This window comes from Heterodontus francisci, chromosome 13, assembly GCF_036365525.1.
Source record: "Heterodontus francisci isolate sHetFra1 chromosome 13, sHetFra1.hap1, whole genome shotgun sequence".
Taxonomy (NCBI): Eukaryota; Metazoa; Chordata; class Chondrichthyes; order Heterodontiformes; family Heterodontidae; genus Heterodontus; species Heterodontus francisci.
The window spans coordinates 43,998,088-44,013,735 of NC_090383.1; the positions used below are offsets into that span (position 1 = coordinate 43,998,088).

At 44.1% G+C, this 15,648-nt stretch overlaps 1 protein-coding gene across 4 annotated transcripts in view; it reads left to right on the forward strand.

Annotated features, from left to right (window-relative positions):
* Nucleotides 1-14,752, forward strand: part of tulp4a (TUB like protein 4a) — a 560,980-nt gene extending 546,228 nt beyond the window's left edge. For all 4 annotated transcript variants that reach the window (XM_068044726.1, XM_068044727.1, XM_068044728.1 and 1 more), the window contains one exon: nt 13,547-14,752. In XM_068044726.1, the coding sequence (XP_067900827.1) occupies nt 13,547-13,663 (117 nt within the window). In that variant the 3' untranslated portion in view covers nt 13,664-14,752. The remainder of the gene's footprint in view (nt 1-13,546) is intronic.
* The last annotated feature ends 896 nt before the right edge of the window (nt 14,753-15,648 follow it).

Here is a 15,648-nt window from a genome sequence, read left to right on the forward strand (position 1 = left end):
TGAGTCCTTTGCTAAGTACAGATCTTTCAGCATCAGAGAGGGGAAGGTCAAGAGAGTATTGTGAATACACAGCAACGGTTGAGGTTAGGAGAAGGGATGAGGTCAGATGGAAGTGAAGAGAAGGATCTGGAGGGGCTTTGGTCACCATGAGCTGCTGGAGCTCGCATTCCTTAACACCTGGAAGGAAGAGAAAAAGTCTTTTGTTAATGTGTCGGATAAGACGAAGGATGAAATGAAACTGGAGCAAGATAGCTTTTAGATAGGGTGAGTCAGTACTTCTGGAGAGGTCGAATGTGTACATGTGGGTGGCGCAGTGGTTAGCACCGCAGCCTCACAGCTCCAGCGACCCGCGTTCAATTCTGGGTACTGCCTGTGTGGAGTTTGCAAGTTCTCCCTGTGTCTGCGTGGGTTTTCGCCGGGTACTCCGGTTTCCTCCCACCACCAAAAGACTTGCAAGTTGGTAGGTAAATTGGCCATAATAAATTGCCCCTAGTATAGGTAGGTGGTAGGGGAATATAGGGACAGGTGGGGATGTGGTAGGAATATGGGATTAATGTAGGATTAGTATAAATGGGTGGTTGATGGTCGGCACAGACTCGGTGGGCTGAAGGGCCTGTTTCAGTGCTGTATCTCTAAATAAAAAAAAATGTGATGGTGCATGGCACTGAATGTGGATCTCAGGATGCAATGAGAACAGCAGTCTGAGGAAAGTTGTGTGTCTCAGAAATACCTGTAATGCTGAGTGAATTCAAAACATGAAGGATGGAACTTCAGTTGGAATCCAAATGGAATAAGTTGGAGCTGGAGACAGTCGCTGAGGAAGGAGATTTGGCTGTGAAAACAAGTTTTGGTAGACACCTCAGTAAACACCAGGAGGGAAATGGAAAGCAATGAAGGTGAACAAAGTAAAAGAGACTAATGAAATCCCGTTGGAGAGAAGAGTAAAACTTCTTCAAGCTAGGCATTCCTGGAAGAGAAGTGGCAGTGAATTAAACACAAGAACAAAATACTGCGGATGCTGGAAATCTGAAATAAAAACAGAAAGTGCTGGAAATACTCAGCAGATCTGTCAGCATCTCTGGAGGGAGCAATAGGCTTTGAGCAAGTGAAAGTTGGAGCGGGGTGGCGGAAGAAGAACAAAAGGGAAGGTGTGTGATAGGGTGGAGGGCAGGAGAGATTAAATGACAGATGTCATGGAACAAAAGGCAAAGGGAGTGCTAATAGTTGTTGTAAAAGAAAAAGCAAGAATCCAGAGAGAGTGATAACGGTAGAATAATGAACAGTTCTGTCTGAAAGCAAAAACATGCAAAACAAGTTTAAGACAGGCACGTGGTTAAAAATTAAAAATGTTAAAAATAAATAAATAAATAAAAATAATAGTTAGAAGTGGGGCTTGTTTGCTGATGATTGCACAGTGTGCAGTACCATTTGCAACTCTTCAGATACTGAAGCAGTCCATACCTGCATGGAGCATGACTTGGGCAACATTCAGGTTTGGGCTGATAAGTGGCAAGACACATTCATGCCACTCAAGTGCCATGCAATGACCATTTCCAACAAGAGATAATCTAATCATTTCCCCTTGCATTCAATGACATTACCATCACTGAAACCCCCATCATCAATATCCTGGGAGTTAACATTATCCAGAAATTTAACTTAGACCTGCCATATAAATACTTTGGCTACAAAAGCAGGTCAGAGGCTGAGAATTCTGGGGCAAGTAACTCACCTGACTCCCCAAAGCCTGTCCACCATCTACAACACACAAGTCACGAGTGTGATGGAATTCTCCACTTTCCTGGCTGAATGCAGCTTCAACAGCACTGAATGAAGCTCGAAACCATCTAGGACAAAGCAGCCCACTTGATTGGCACCTCACCCACCACCTTAAACATTCACACCCTCCAGCACCAACGCGCAGAAGCAGCAGTGTGTGCCAGCTACAAGATACACTGCAGCAACTCACCAATGTTCTATCGACAGCACCTTCCAAACCCATGATTTCAACCACCTAGAAGAACAAGGGCAGCAGACACATGGAAACAACTCCACTTCAAGTTCCCATCCAAGTCACACATCATCTTGACCTGGAACTCTATCACCACTCCTTCACTGTCATTTGGTCAAAATCCTGGAACTCCCTCTGGAACAGCACTGTGGGTGTACCTACACCACATGGACTGAAGTAATTCAAGAAGGCTGCTCACCACTGCCATCCCAAGGACAATTAGCGAGGCTCACATCTCATGGACGAATAAAAAAATCTTGTGACTTCCAAGCCGAAAATGGTGTAAGCACATGCTTCTTTCTTTCTTCTTTCCCCTCACCACAAGATGCCCCTTTTCTCTTTTCCTTTTCAGATACCTAATAACTGGAACCTTCCCAGTCAGAGGAGGAAGAGAAATAAGAGTGTCAAAATTAAGAGACACCATCTCTTGACCTTACACTTGCAGCTGTTACGATCCCATTAGGGACCGTTAACTGGGAATTCAACTTTCTCTTTTTTAAAGGTTATTACTGAAAGAATTACTCCACAATATTTCACATTTTAAACAACAAACTTTACAAGAGTTAAACAAAGCAAAACACTACTAACTGAACACTGCAATTAAGAAATACTTATATTTTAAACTTAAAATCTTAACAGAAGCCTCCTATTTGACGTTTCTTGCACCTCCAGTGTTTCCCTATACGTTACAGGATCTTAGCGGTTTGTTCACTTCTCCTGGCACCAACCAAAGTGCACCAGCATTCTTAGGAATTCACTTCAATTCCTTAGTTTCTCAGCTATCTTCAGAGTTATGAGATCACCTCCTGAACCTGGACTTCCCAGCTTGAGCATGGGACTCCTTCAAAACAGAAACACCCCTGGTTCCCGATGGCTTCTTTGCTTCTGAGTCCAACAGCTTTCCAAAAGCCAGCTGCTTGTCTGTCAGCAAGCATACTGATCAAAACACCAGCAGGCACCCCCTGCATGATTTCTCTCTACAGTAATGTGGCACACATTGGATGGCTCAGATAGCAATTTAAACTAATTATTTCCAACTCCAAATCATCCCTTTGTTTTGGGAAATCATATGAATAATTTAAACCCCTGATTGAGGCAGCTGCAAACACACCATCTCCATCAAGAAGTTAAGAGAGGTTCCCATTTTTTAGGGTCTTCACACTTTTCATTATGACCTTACTAAATAAACATGGGCCACCCTTTGATTTGTAACCACCTTAGGTTTGTTTTCCAGCTTCTCAAATCAGGTGTTCTCATTTGTCTTGCATTAAAAAAGCCAATTCCCAAATTAAAAGTTACCTCTAGAAAATTACTACAAACTATGAACTAGTTGATTCTAACACAGCTACTAGCTCAGAGGCTGGCACTGCATGTATTTTAGAGACCAGGATGGTGAAAGGATAGTGCAGATGTTACTGGAGGGCAAGGCCACTAACTAGTTCTTCAGCAAACAAGCGTGATGAGGACTTTGGTAGGCCAAGTTGCAGAAGAAGCATGATGGATGTACATAACCAAATGAATAGTGCATTTGGAAAGCCTGCCAGAAAACCTGGGCACAGTGTTAGGGTGCATGGAGAGGTGCAACACCAACTCAGGACAGGATTTTGCACAGAGCATGGATCCCATATTTTTCAACATGGTGGAAAACAGAATTTCAACAGAATTTCTCACCCACAGCTGTTACAAAAATTTCTAAATTCACTTGTAACAGCCCTTCAAAACACTCCCACAGGGGATGCTGAGACCAAGTGGGCCCACATCAGAGACGCCATCTATGAGTCAGCTTTGACCACCTACGGCAAAAGTGCGAAGAGAAATGCAGACTGGTTTCAATCTCATAATGAAGAGCTGGAACCTGTCATAGCCGCTAAGCGCATTGCACTTTTGAACTACAAGAAAGCCCCCAGCGATTTAACATCCGCAGCACTTAAAGCAGCCAGAAGTACTGCACAAAGAACAGCTAGGCGTTGCGCAAACGACTACTGGCAACACCTATGCAGTCATATTCAGCTGGCCTCAGACACCGGAAACATCAGAGGAATGTATGATGGCATGAAGAGAGCTCTTCGACCAACCATCAAGAAGATCACCCCCCTCAAATCTAAATCGGGGGACATAATCACTGACCAACGCAAACAGATGGACCGCTGGGTTGAGCACTACCTAGAACTGTACTCCAGGAAGAATGCTGTCACTGAGACTGCCCTCAATGCAGCCCAGCCTCTACCAGTCATGGATGAGCTGGACATACAGCCAACCAAATCGGAACTCAGTGATGCCATTGATTCCCTAGCCAGCGGAAAAGCCCCTGGGAAGGACAGCATTACCCCTGAAATAATCAAGAGTGCCAAGCCTGCTATACTCTCAGCACTACATGAACTGCTATGCCTGTGCTGGGACGAGGGAGCAGTACCCCAGGACATGCGCGATGCCAACATCATCACCCTCTATAAAAACAAAGGTGACCGCGGTGACTGCAACAACTACCGTGGAATCTCCCTGCTCAGCATAGTGGGGAAAGTCTTTGCTCGAGTCGCTCTGAACAGGCTCCAGAAGCTGGCCGAGCGCGTCTACCCTGAGGCACAGTGTGGCTTTCGTGCAGAGAGATCGACTATTGACATGCTGTTCTCCCTTCGTCAGATACAGGAGAAATGCCGTGAACAACAGATGCCCCTCTACATTGCTTTCATTGATCTCACCAAAGCCTTTGACCTCGTCAGCAGACGTGGTCTCTTCAGACTACTAGAAAAGATCGGATGTCCACCAAAGCTACTAAGTATCATCACCTCATTCCATGACAATATGAAAGGCACAATTCAACATGGTGGCTCCTCATCAGAGCCCTTTCCTATCCTGAGTGGTGTGAAACAGGGCTGTGTTCTCGCACCCACACTTTTTGGAATTTTCTTCTCCCTGCTGCTTTCACATGCGTTCAAATCCTCTGAAGAAGGAATTTTCCTCCACACAAGATCAGGGGGCAGGTTGTTCAACCTTGCCCGTCTAAGAGCGAAGTCCAAAGTACGGAAAGTCCTCATCAGAGAACTCCTCTTTGCTGACGATGCTGCTTTAACATCTCACACTGAAGAATGCCTGCAGAGTCTCATCGACAGGTTTGCGTCTGCCTGCAATGAATTTGGCCTAACCATCAGCCTCAAGAAAACGAACATCATGGGGCAGGATGTCAGAAATGCTCCATCCATCAATATTGGCGACCACGCTCTGGAAGTGGTTCAAGAGTTCACCTACCTAGGCTCAACTATCACCAGTAACCTGTCTCTAGATGCAGAAATCAACAAGCGCATGGGTAAGGCTTCCACTGCTATGTTCAGACTGGCCAAGAGAGTGTGGGAAAATGGCGCACTGACACGGAACACAAAAGTCCGAGTGTATCAGGCCTGTGTCCTCAGTACCTTGCTCTACGGCAGCGAGGCCTGGACAACGTATGCCAGCCAAGAGCGACGTCTCAATTCATTCCATCTTCGCTGCCTTCGGAGAATACTTGGCATCAGGTGGCAGGACTATATCTCCAACACAGAAGTCCTTGAAGCGGCCAACATCCCCAGCTTATACACACTACTGAGTCAGCGGCGCTTGAGATGGCTTGGCCATGTGAGCCGCATGGAAGATGGCAGGATCCCCAAAGACACATTGTACAGCGAGCTCGCCACTGGTATCAGACCCACCGGCCGTCCATGTCTCCGTTATAAAGACGTCTGCAAACGCGACATGAAATCGTGTGACATTGATCACAAGTCGTGGGAGTCAGTTGCCAGCATTCGCCAGAGCTGGCGGGCAGCCATAAAGACAGGGCTAAATTGTGGCGAGTCGAAGAGACTTAGTAGTTGGCAGGAAAAAAGACAGAGGCGCAAGGGGAGAGCCAACTGTGCAACAGCCCCGACAAACAAATTTCTCTGCAGCACCTGTGGAAGAGCCTGTCACTCCAGAATTGGCCTTTATAGCCACTCCAGGCGCTGCTTCACAAACCACTGACCACCTCCAGGCGCGTATCCATTGTCTCTCGAGATAAGGAGGCCCAAAAGGTCATGCTGGTATTGCTCATGAGTTAATTGATCATGGAGAACCCAGACAGAACTCACTTGTCTACATTGTTTGTAGCTTCCCTTCCTATCCTGTTCCTTTACTTCCTGTTGCACTTCCTCCTCCACCAGTTTCACCACCTCTTCTTTCATGTGCTTCTGTACCTCACCTTCTTGCCTGATGGGTGCTGGCAATGGCTGGCCCCTCATAATGGTGAGGTGCAGCATACAGCATAATACTGGAAATTTTGATACCCACACAGCTGAGTACTGCAGGACTTCTCCAGTGGAAGCATTGCTTGAGGTCACCCATGATGTGTCTATAATGCTCCTTGTGGCTTCCGTTGTATGCCTGCTATGCATGTGTGTCGGTTCCACAGCTGGAAAAAATAATTCAGAAACTAACCTTTCAGTACTTCATGATACCTTTAACTAGAGTTAACCTGGTTGGCAGGGGCTGGTGTTGAAGGGAGATGGTGCTTCATACTGTTTAATGACATGTTCAACTGTACGTGGCCACAACATGGTGTTGGCTGGAGTGTGCAGTTCGAAAAAGGTAGCATTGATGTCAAATCAGCATTGCTCACAGATTTGTGTCACAATCTGCCTGCTGTACATGTTGCCAGCAGTCGTTAGGTGCAAATCCCTTTACTAAGATGAGCACTTCCATTCAGAAGTGTGCGCACACATCTCAAAACCCATTTTTGAGTATTAGCTGAACACGCAGTGCCTAAAAAAACAGGCATTGTACAGTTGAATATAGCCCCAACATATTTTGAAAAATTATTAACCAAGGTGCCATGTGTTGGGATCTCTCAAATGCAGGAAGGGCCTTGTTGTTCTTGATGCTTTACACACAATCCCAAAGTGACGTCTTGGCTAACATGTCAGAGTCATAGAGTTATACAGCACAGAAACAGGCCCTTCGGCCCATTGTGTCTGTGCCGGCCATCCAACACCCAACTATTCTAATTCCATATTCCTACACTTGGCCCGTAGCCTTGTATGCTATGGCATTTCAAGTGCTCATCTAAATACTTTTTAAATGTTGTGAGGGTTCCTGCCTCCACCAGCTCGTCAGGCAGTGTGTTCCAGATTTCAACTACCCTCTGAGTGAACATTTTTTTCCTCAAATCTCCCCTAAACCTCCTGCCCCTTACCCTAAATCTATGCCCCCTGGTTCTTGACCCCTTCCCAAAGGGGAAATGTTTCTTCCTATCTAACCTATCAATTGCATAATCTTGTACACCTCAATCATGTCCCCCCTAAGCCTTCTCTGCTCCAAGGAAAACAACCCTAGCCTTTTCAGTCTCTCTTCATAGCTGAAATGCTCCAGCTCGGGCAACATCCTGGTGAATCTCCTCTGCACCCTCTCCAGTGCAATCACATCCTTCCTTTAGTGTGGTGACCAGAACTGTACACAGTCATCAACCTGTTGTGATTCTGTTAGTTAGCTGTTATATTTCTTCAAGTGAAAATTATACTCTGAATTGTCCAGTAGTCCTAAACAATTACATCTGTACGCTTAGTGACATCTCTTGGTCATCCCTTGTTACCATGATTTCCACATTTTTAAAAAGACTTTCAATAGCAACGAATTCCTCATGAAACATCATGGGCCGGTGAGAGCCCCATGTTGCCTCTTTGCGGGAAGGCTTGCCATATTACATGGCAAATAGGCGCTTAACTGGGCAGCAGTGGGCCTTCCCCGGGATTAAGGACCCCGGGGACGAATTCCCAACTGTTGAGAGCTGCCAGCCAATCGGAGGCAGGCAGCTCTTTTACTCAGCAGTGCCCCTGTGGAGAGGGTGGCTGCTGCCAGTATCGTCAATGGACCCAGGCCACAGGTGAGTGATGGCGGGAGGGGTTTTGCAGGGTGGGGGTCGTGGGGGAGTGGGGTGTAGGAAGGTCGAAAGCAAGGGCCCTCCATTCTTCCCTGATGCAGGGTCCCTCGATCAGGCACTAAGTGCCTTTGAATAAGGGTTCCCGTCCCCCCACCAACACCCGCACCCCCCCCACCCCCCGGAGCCAGAAACCAACCCACACAGGTTTGCTCATTGTGCTCCCTGTGTGGCGACAGACCCATCCGCTGCAAGGCTAATTCCAGCAGCAGTGGGAAGAGGTCCGTAATTGGGCATTAATTGCCCACTTAAAGGCCTCAATTGGCGGCAGGATGGAAGGCTATCCACAGGTCTTCGCGCCACGGACTTAATCAGGGTGGAGGTGGAAAAGTGGCAGTGTCCCCAACTGCGACCATCCCCCGCCCGATTAAATGCTCTCCCCACCTCCATACTCACCACAGGGAGATCATAAAATCCAGCCCCATGAGTGGGATTGGAAGTATGAACAATTTTAATTTGTGCTGCCTTCCAAAGGGATGGCTTGCTATTTCAAGCACTGTCAATCCAGTTTTTAAAAAAGGTAACGTGATGACGGGCTTGGTTTTCGATGTGGGTTATAGGACAGTGCAGGACAGTATACACTTATTATGTAATATATGTTTACATAACATTTAGTCTTTGTGATAGAATAGTCCCAATATTATGGATTGTCAACATTTTTCTTTGAAAATATAGTGATTGTAAACCAGTTGAACAGTCAGTTGAACAAATTCACAACTGTAATAAATGGAAAGACAAAGTGCAATATAAACATAAACACAATGAAAATGTCTGTGAAGGATCAGTTATCCCATAGAAGAAAAGCTTCTAATTGATTTTGAGAGAACCTATTCAGTGATGAGCAAAGTTAATGAGTTTTTGAGCACAGAGAATTTGCAATCTTTTCCTTTCCTTCATGGATTTTATTTTATTTTCGTTTTTATACATATATAAAGAGCAAGAGGGTAACCAGGGAAAGGGTTGGCCCACTCAAGGACAGAGAAGGGAATCTATGTGTGGAGCCAGAGGGAATGGGCGAGGTACTAAATGAGTACTTTGCATCAGTATTCACCAAGGAGAAGGACTTGGTGGATGATGAGCCTAGGGAAAGGAGTGTAGATAGTCTCAGTCACCTCATTATCAAAAAGGAGGAGGTGTTGGGTGTCTTGCAAAGCATTAAGGTAGATAAGTCCCCAGGGCCTGATGGGATCTACCCCAGAATACTGAGGGAGGCAAGGGAAGAAATTGCTGGGGCCTTGACAGAAATCTTTGCATCCTCATTGGCTACAGGTGAGGTCCCAGAGGACTGGAGAATAGCCAATGTTGTTCCTTTGTTTAAGAAGGGTAGCAAGGATAATCCAGGAAATTATAGGCCGGTGAGCCTTACGTCAGTGGTAGGGAAATTATTAGAGAGGATTCTTCGGGACAGGATTTACTCCTATTTGGAAACAAATGGACTTATTAGCGAGAGGCAGCATGGTCTTGTGAAGGGGAGGTCGTGTCTCACTAATTTGATTGAGTTTTTTGAGGAAGTGACAAAGATGATTGATGAAGGAAGGGCGGCGGATGTTATCTATATGGACTTCAGTAAAGCCTTTGACAAGCTCCCTCGTGGCAGACTGATACAAAAGGTGAAGTCATATGGGATCAGAGGGGAGCTGGCAAGATGGATACAGAACTGGCTCTGTCATAGAAGACAGAGCGGAGCAGTGGAAGGGTGCTTTTCTGAATGGAGGGATGTGACTAGTGGTGTTCCGCAGGGATCAGTGCTGGGACCTTTGCTGTTTGTAGTATATATAAGTGATTTGGAGGAAAATGTAGCTGGTCTGATTAGTAAGTCTGCAGACGACACAAAGGTTGGTGGAGTTGCGGACAATGATGAGGATTGACGGAGGATACAGCAGGATATAGATCGGTTGGAGACTTGGGCGGAGAAATGGCAGATGGAGTTTAATTCGGACAAATGTGAGGTAATGCATTTTGGAAGGTCTAATGCAGGTGGGAAGTATACAGTCAATGGCAGAACCCTTAGGAGTATCGGCAGGCAGAGAGATCTGGGCGTACAGGTCCACAGGTCACTGAAAGTGGCAATGCAGGTGGATAAGGTAGTCAAGAAGGCATACAGCATGCTTGCCTTCATCGGTCGGGGCATAGAGTATAAAAATTGGCAAGTCATGCTGCAGCTGTACAGAACCTTAGTTAGGCCACACTTGGAATATTGCGTACAATTCTGGTCGCCACACTACCAGAAGGATGTGGAGGCTTTGGAGAGGGTACCGAAGAGGTTTACCAGGATGTTGCCTGGTCTGGAGGGCATTAGCTATGAGGAGAGGTTGGATAAACTCAGATTGTTTTCACTGGAACGACGGAGGTGGAGGGGCGACATGATAGAGGTTTACAAAGTTATAAGCGGCATGGACAGAGTGGATAGTCAGAAGCTTTTTCCCAGGGTGGAAGAGTCAGTTACTAGGGGACATAGGTTTAAGGTGCGAGGGGCAAAGTTTAGAGGGGATGTGCGAGGCAAGTTCTTTACACAGAGGGTGGTGAGTGCCTGGAACTTGTTGCCGGGGGAGGTGGTGGAAGCAGGTACCATAGAGACGTTTAAGAGGCATCTTGACAAATACATGAATAGGATGGGATTAGAGGTATATGTACCCCGGAAGTGCAGATGGTTTTAGTTTAGGCAGGCTTGGAGGGTCGAATGGCCTGTTCCTGTGCTGTACTGTTCTTTGTTCTTTTTGGATCTTCACTTATTTTCAAAACCACTTGCTTGGTTGAAACAACTGCATTCAAAGAGCTCCCATGCTTTTTTAAATGCCGCTGTTTTGAACCCTTGCAGAAGACCTGGTTAACTATTTGATGCCGAAATTTAAAACACAGACTGTAGTAATCAATGCATTTAAAAGAAAGACCAGATGTCTCAAAGCGCTTTACAGCCAATGAAACTTTTTTGAAGTGTAGTCATTATTGTACTATAGGAAACACATTTGCCAATTTGCGCACAGCAAACTCCCACTAACAGTAATGTGATAACATCCAGAGAATCTGTTGTTGTAATGTTTATTGAGGGATAAATATTGGCTGGGACACCGGAGATAACTCCCCTGCTCTTCTTCAAGATAGTGACATGGAATCTTTTACATCCACCTGAGAGGACGGAGGGCGGCACACTGGTTAGCAGCCTCAGAGCTCCAGCGACCTGGGTTCAGTTCTGGGTACTGCCTGTGCGGAGTTTGCAAGTTCTCCCTGTGACTGCGTGGGTTTCCGCCGGGTGCTCCGGTTTCCTCCCACAGCCAAAGACTTGCATGTTGATAGGTAAATTGGCCATTATAAATTGCCCCTAGTGTAGGTAGGTGGTAGGAGAATGGTGGGGATGTGATAGGGAATATGGGGTTAATGTAGGATTAGTATAAATGGGTGGTTGTTGGTCGGCACAGACTCGGTGGGCCGAAGGGCCTGTTTCAATGCTGTATCTCTAAATAAATAAATATCTCATTCAAAAGACTGTACGTCTGACAGTGCAGCAGTCCCTCAGTACTGCACTGGAGTGTCAGCCTTAACTTTTGTGCTCAAGTCCTGGAGTGGGACTTGAACCTGGAACTTTGTGACTCAGGTAAGAGTGCTACCAACTGAGCCACAACTGACACTTCAGTGAATTAAAAATATGAAACAGATATACAATATAATACAAATTATACAGAATGCCCACAGAGTAATGCAATTTTCATCTTTGTGGCAAACTTAAATCATCATAATAGAATAAACTTGTTCTTACTGACAAAAGGAATAATACCGCTAATTAAGAAACAAACTAACCAATTTAATCTTTGGATAAAAGAATTCCCTAGATTTGGTCAGTTACAATTATTGTTGTAGTTCTCAAATTTCGATCTCTTACTGTATATCCCGAACTGTAAATAAAAGTTGTCAGGGTAACCATGGTTCTCATAAATAATAATTACTATAAGTGATATATTTTGCAATATTTTAATATAACTGAGAATTTTGGGACCTTAAGTCATTTTTACAAGGTGAAACCAACACAGTAGTTATCCCACTGCTCAACTGAAGATAATAAAATATATTTCGAAATGTTTGTTGTCACAGCAGTACCACTCTGTGCTATAACTCAGAATCTGATTGTCCAAATCTGAAATCCGATGCCTTTAAGTGAGTTGGTTGTGGGTTAGTTGGTCACTGATAAGTTAGCTAATGGATTACATTATGATTTCAATTTTAATTTCATCCCAGCGTGGAAGCTTCTCCTGCACAATCCAGGAGTTAATTAACTTATTTAAAAGGTATCCTGCCTGGGGCAATTCGTTGGAACCATTAGAAACATAGAACATAGAAAAATATCAGCATGAGTAGGCCATTCGGCCCTTCGAGCCTGCTCCGCCTTTCAATGCGATCATGGCTGATCATCCAACTCAGTAACCTGTTCCCGCTTTGTCCCCGTATCCCTTGATCCCATTAGCCCTAAGAGCTATATCTAACTCTTTCTTGAATATATTAATAATTTGACCTCAGTTGCTTTCCATGGTAGAGAATTCCACAGGTTCACCACTCTCTGGGTGAAGAAATCTCTCCTCATCACAGCCCTAAATGGCTTACCCCTTATCCTTAGACTGTGACCCCTGGTCCTGGATCCACACCCCCACCCCCGCCATCGGGAACATCTTTCCTGCATCTAGTTTATCCAGTACTGTTGGAATTTTGTTGGTTTCTATGAGATCCCTTCTCATTCTTCTAAACTCTAGCGAATAAAAGACTAATCGACCCAATCTCTCTTCATACATCCGTCCTGCCATCCCAGGAATCAGTCTGGTGAACCTTCACTGCACTCCCTCCATAGGAAGAACATCCTTCCTCAGATAAGGAGACCGAAACTACACACAGTAATTACTACACATTAGTAATGAAGTGGGCTGTGATTAAGTATTGTATATTTAAATTAATATTAAACACATTCATGATTAATATTATGTCTTGTTCATTTGCATTACACTTGAGGGAATAGAACATTAACTTCCCAATACAAATTTCTAGAGCTGTTTTCAGATCTTTAATACTGCAGCCTCAGGGCAGTGCTGAATGAAGAGTATTTATTTCCCCACTGAAAGGGAAGGAAATTACCCTGGGAAAAAATTGCCATTGATAGAGGCTAAAACCCAAGCTCTTGATTCAGGGAATATGTGGGAAGCGAACAACCTGTAATAAATAACCTATTGCAGTTTACACAAAAGAGATTACTGAAAGGTAATCCATCAGTACCACAGCCCAGTGCTAATCTTGAAATGATGCACGTTTTGCACGGAGTACTTAAAGTGAAACCTTTGGATTGCAAGAAATCTAAGCTTGTTGTTGAGCTGGTTATTGAATTTTAAAAATTCAACAGGCTAATTAAATGATTGCTAAAATGGAGATGATACCATGCTCCAAAAATAAGTCTCTGTAAATATTTTTTAACCCTTGAAAAAACTGACAAACACAGCATGTCAGAACTTAAAGTGGATCACGGACATATGGTGCATTTAGTGAACTTTGATCAACCTGTTCAAATAAAAAACGATGCTGTATTTTCATACTTACACCCTTTAATTTATTTTCTTTTACAGGTGATGCAGTTTGGAAGGATTGATGGTAATGCATACATCCTGGATTTTCAGTATCCATTTTCTGCAGTGCAGGCTTTTGCTGTTGCACTGGCAAATGTTACACAGCGGCTAAAATGAATGGGAAGAACCAAAGTGCTTTCTGGATCTGGGAATCAAAAGACACCAGGAATGCACATTGAGTGCACTGTGACTGAATTGGTATGGGTAGCTGTACAATGCTGCCTTTCACTTTAGAGGATCACAGTTCACCTGTTTAGTCTTGAAGTCACAGGAAGGGAAAAGAGCATGCTTCTTGGATGCATGCTAGGATGATTACAGTTCAGAGAGCTTGCTGCTTTGTAGACCTTTGCAGCTGATTACATGCTGCTCTTTGCTTGTCTGAATAACCCAGTAGAATAAGTTTACCTGTTAACTAGATGGCCTTATATTATGGTGTGTTTTTTTCTTGCAACAAGTACAGAAACTTGCTTTCTCTGCAGCTTTTAATAACACTAATAATACTTGAATAATACACAGGATTCCTGGGAACCGGAATGAAATGCTGACTCTTAGATATTGTGTTAGTAGATAGCTAGGTTGTGTCAATACTGTTGTGCACTGAAAAGAACAATTTAAGGAGCTTCTAAGTTAAAACTACAATAAGACTGAATCTTCAAAACAGTGTTTTAATAGTCATTGCGTTGAAATTAATGTTTTCTGTTATTGTTGAGCTATTTTAGTGGTAATTGTCAAAAGGCAGTCATTGAGTTGGACATATTGACAGCAAATTTTATTGTTTTCAAATTAAATTTTTATTTCTAATGACAAGCTGAGTCCACATGTATCCCTAATAACAGATTACTTTCCCAATTGATAAGCAAACCACCATTTTTGGGTATATCTGAAAAGTAGGGGACCGAACGCACCTAAACCTGCATGGTACTGTTACAGAATAGTAGACTGTACTACATTTTTCTGTAAATGTTTTTGTTGCATAGCTTGTTGTTTTGTGAGGTTTGCTTTAGACAGTGGTGCAGGAAATGGTGGTTACCATTACAAGCTGTAGTGTTTGCTGTCACAGGGGTTAGGAAAACACTTGAAGATGGTTAATGTTTAATGCAAAGCAATGTCATGAACACTTCCAATTTAATTTTGGAAAATAATTTCCAGCCACCATTATGAGTTCTGATGCTTGAGAAGACAGAATAAAATCGGCTTTTATAGAAATTTAGAATCAAATATTTGATTATACTAATTCAACTTGTATTGAGATTTCCCATTAACAGTAGATATTTTATGCTGTAGGAAAGTTCACAGAATTACATAGAATCTTCTAGCGCAGGAGCAGGTCATACTGCCCAACAGATCTATGTCAGTGTTCATGCCCCATACGAGCCTTCTTTCCCTTCATCAGACCCAATCAACAATATCCATCTATTCCTTTCTCCTTGATGTGCTTATCTAGCTTCCCCTTAAATACATCTATTCTATTTGCCTCAACCACTTCATTCTGTAGTGTATTCCAGATTCTCACCATTCTCAGAGTAAAGAAATTTCTCCTAAATTTCTGATTGGATTTATTAGTGACTATCCTGTATTTATGGCCCCTAGTTTTGGATTCCCTGAGCGGTATTTTATGGGGCCTGTAAGAGCAGGAAGCATGGCAGATGGGGTGACTTAATAAGGCGGGAGTTGAAATTTCGGTTTCCCAACAACAGGTTGGGAATCAGAGATTAAGTCAGCGGCATACTTGTGCAGGTCGAGCCTCATGCCATTCCACAACTGGTTCCAACTTTTAATACATTTGCATGCCATGAATACTTAGCGTATAATTATTTGTAATTAAGTTCTACTTTCCAGATTAACTGAGCAGCATACGGGAACCTCGTGGCACCCAGTTCACGGTCGTTTAAAGGTGGTGTACAACAGCTGGCTTTGTGCAGTTGTGTCTGAGATCAGCGGTTTTCTTAATTGAACTCAGCGGCACAAGGCAGGACAACAGGAGAATAGTAGTTTGGTTGGAGGCTTGGAACTGGCAAGGGCGAGTGGAGGGTTCAGGTCGGGTCAATGGAGGAGTGGCAGAGGGATCCAAGGGAGGACAGAGGGTGGGGTTGGGTGCATGG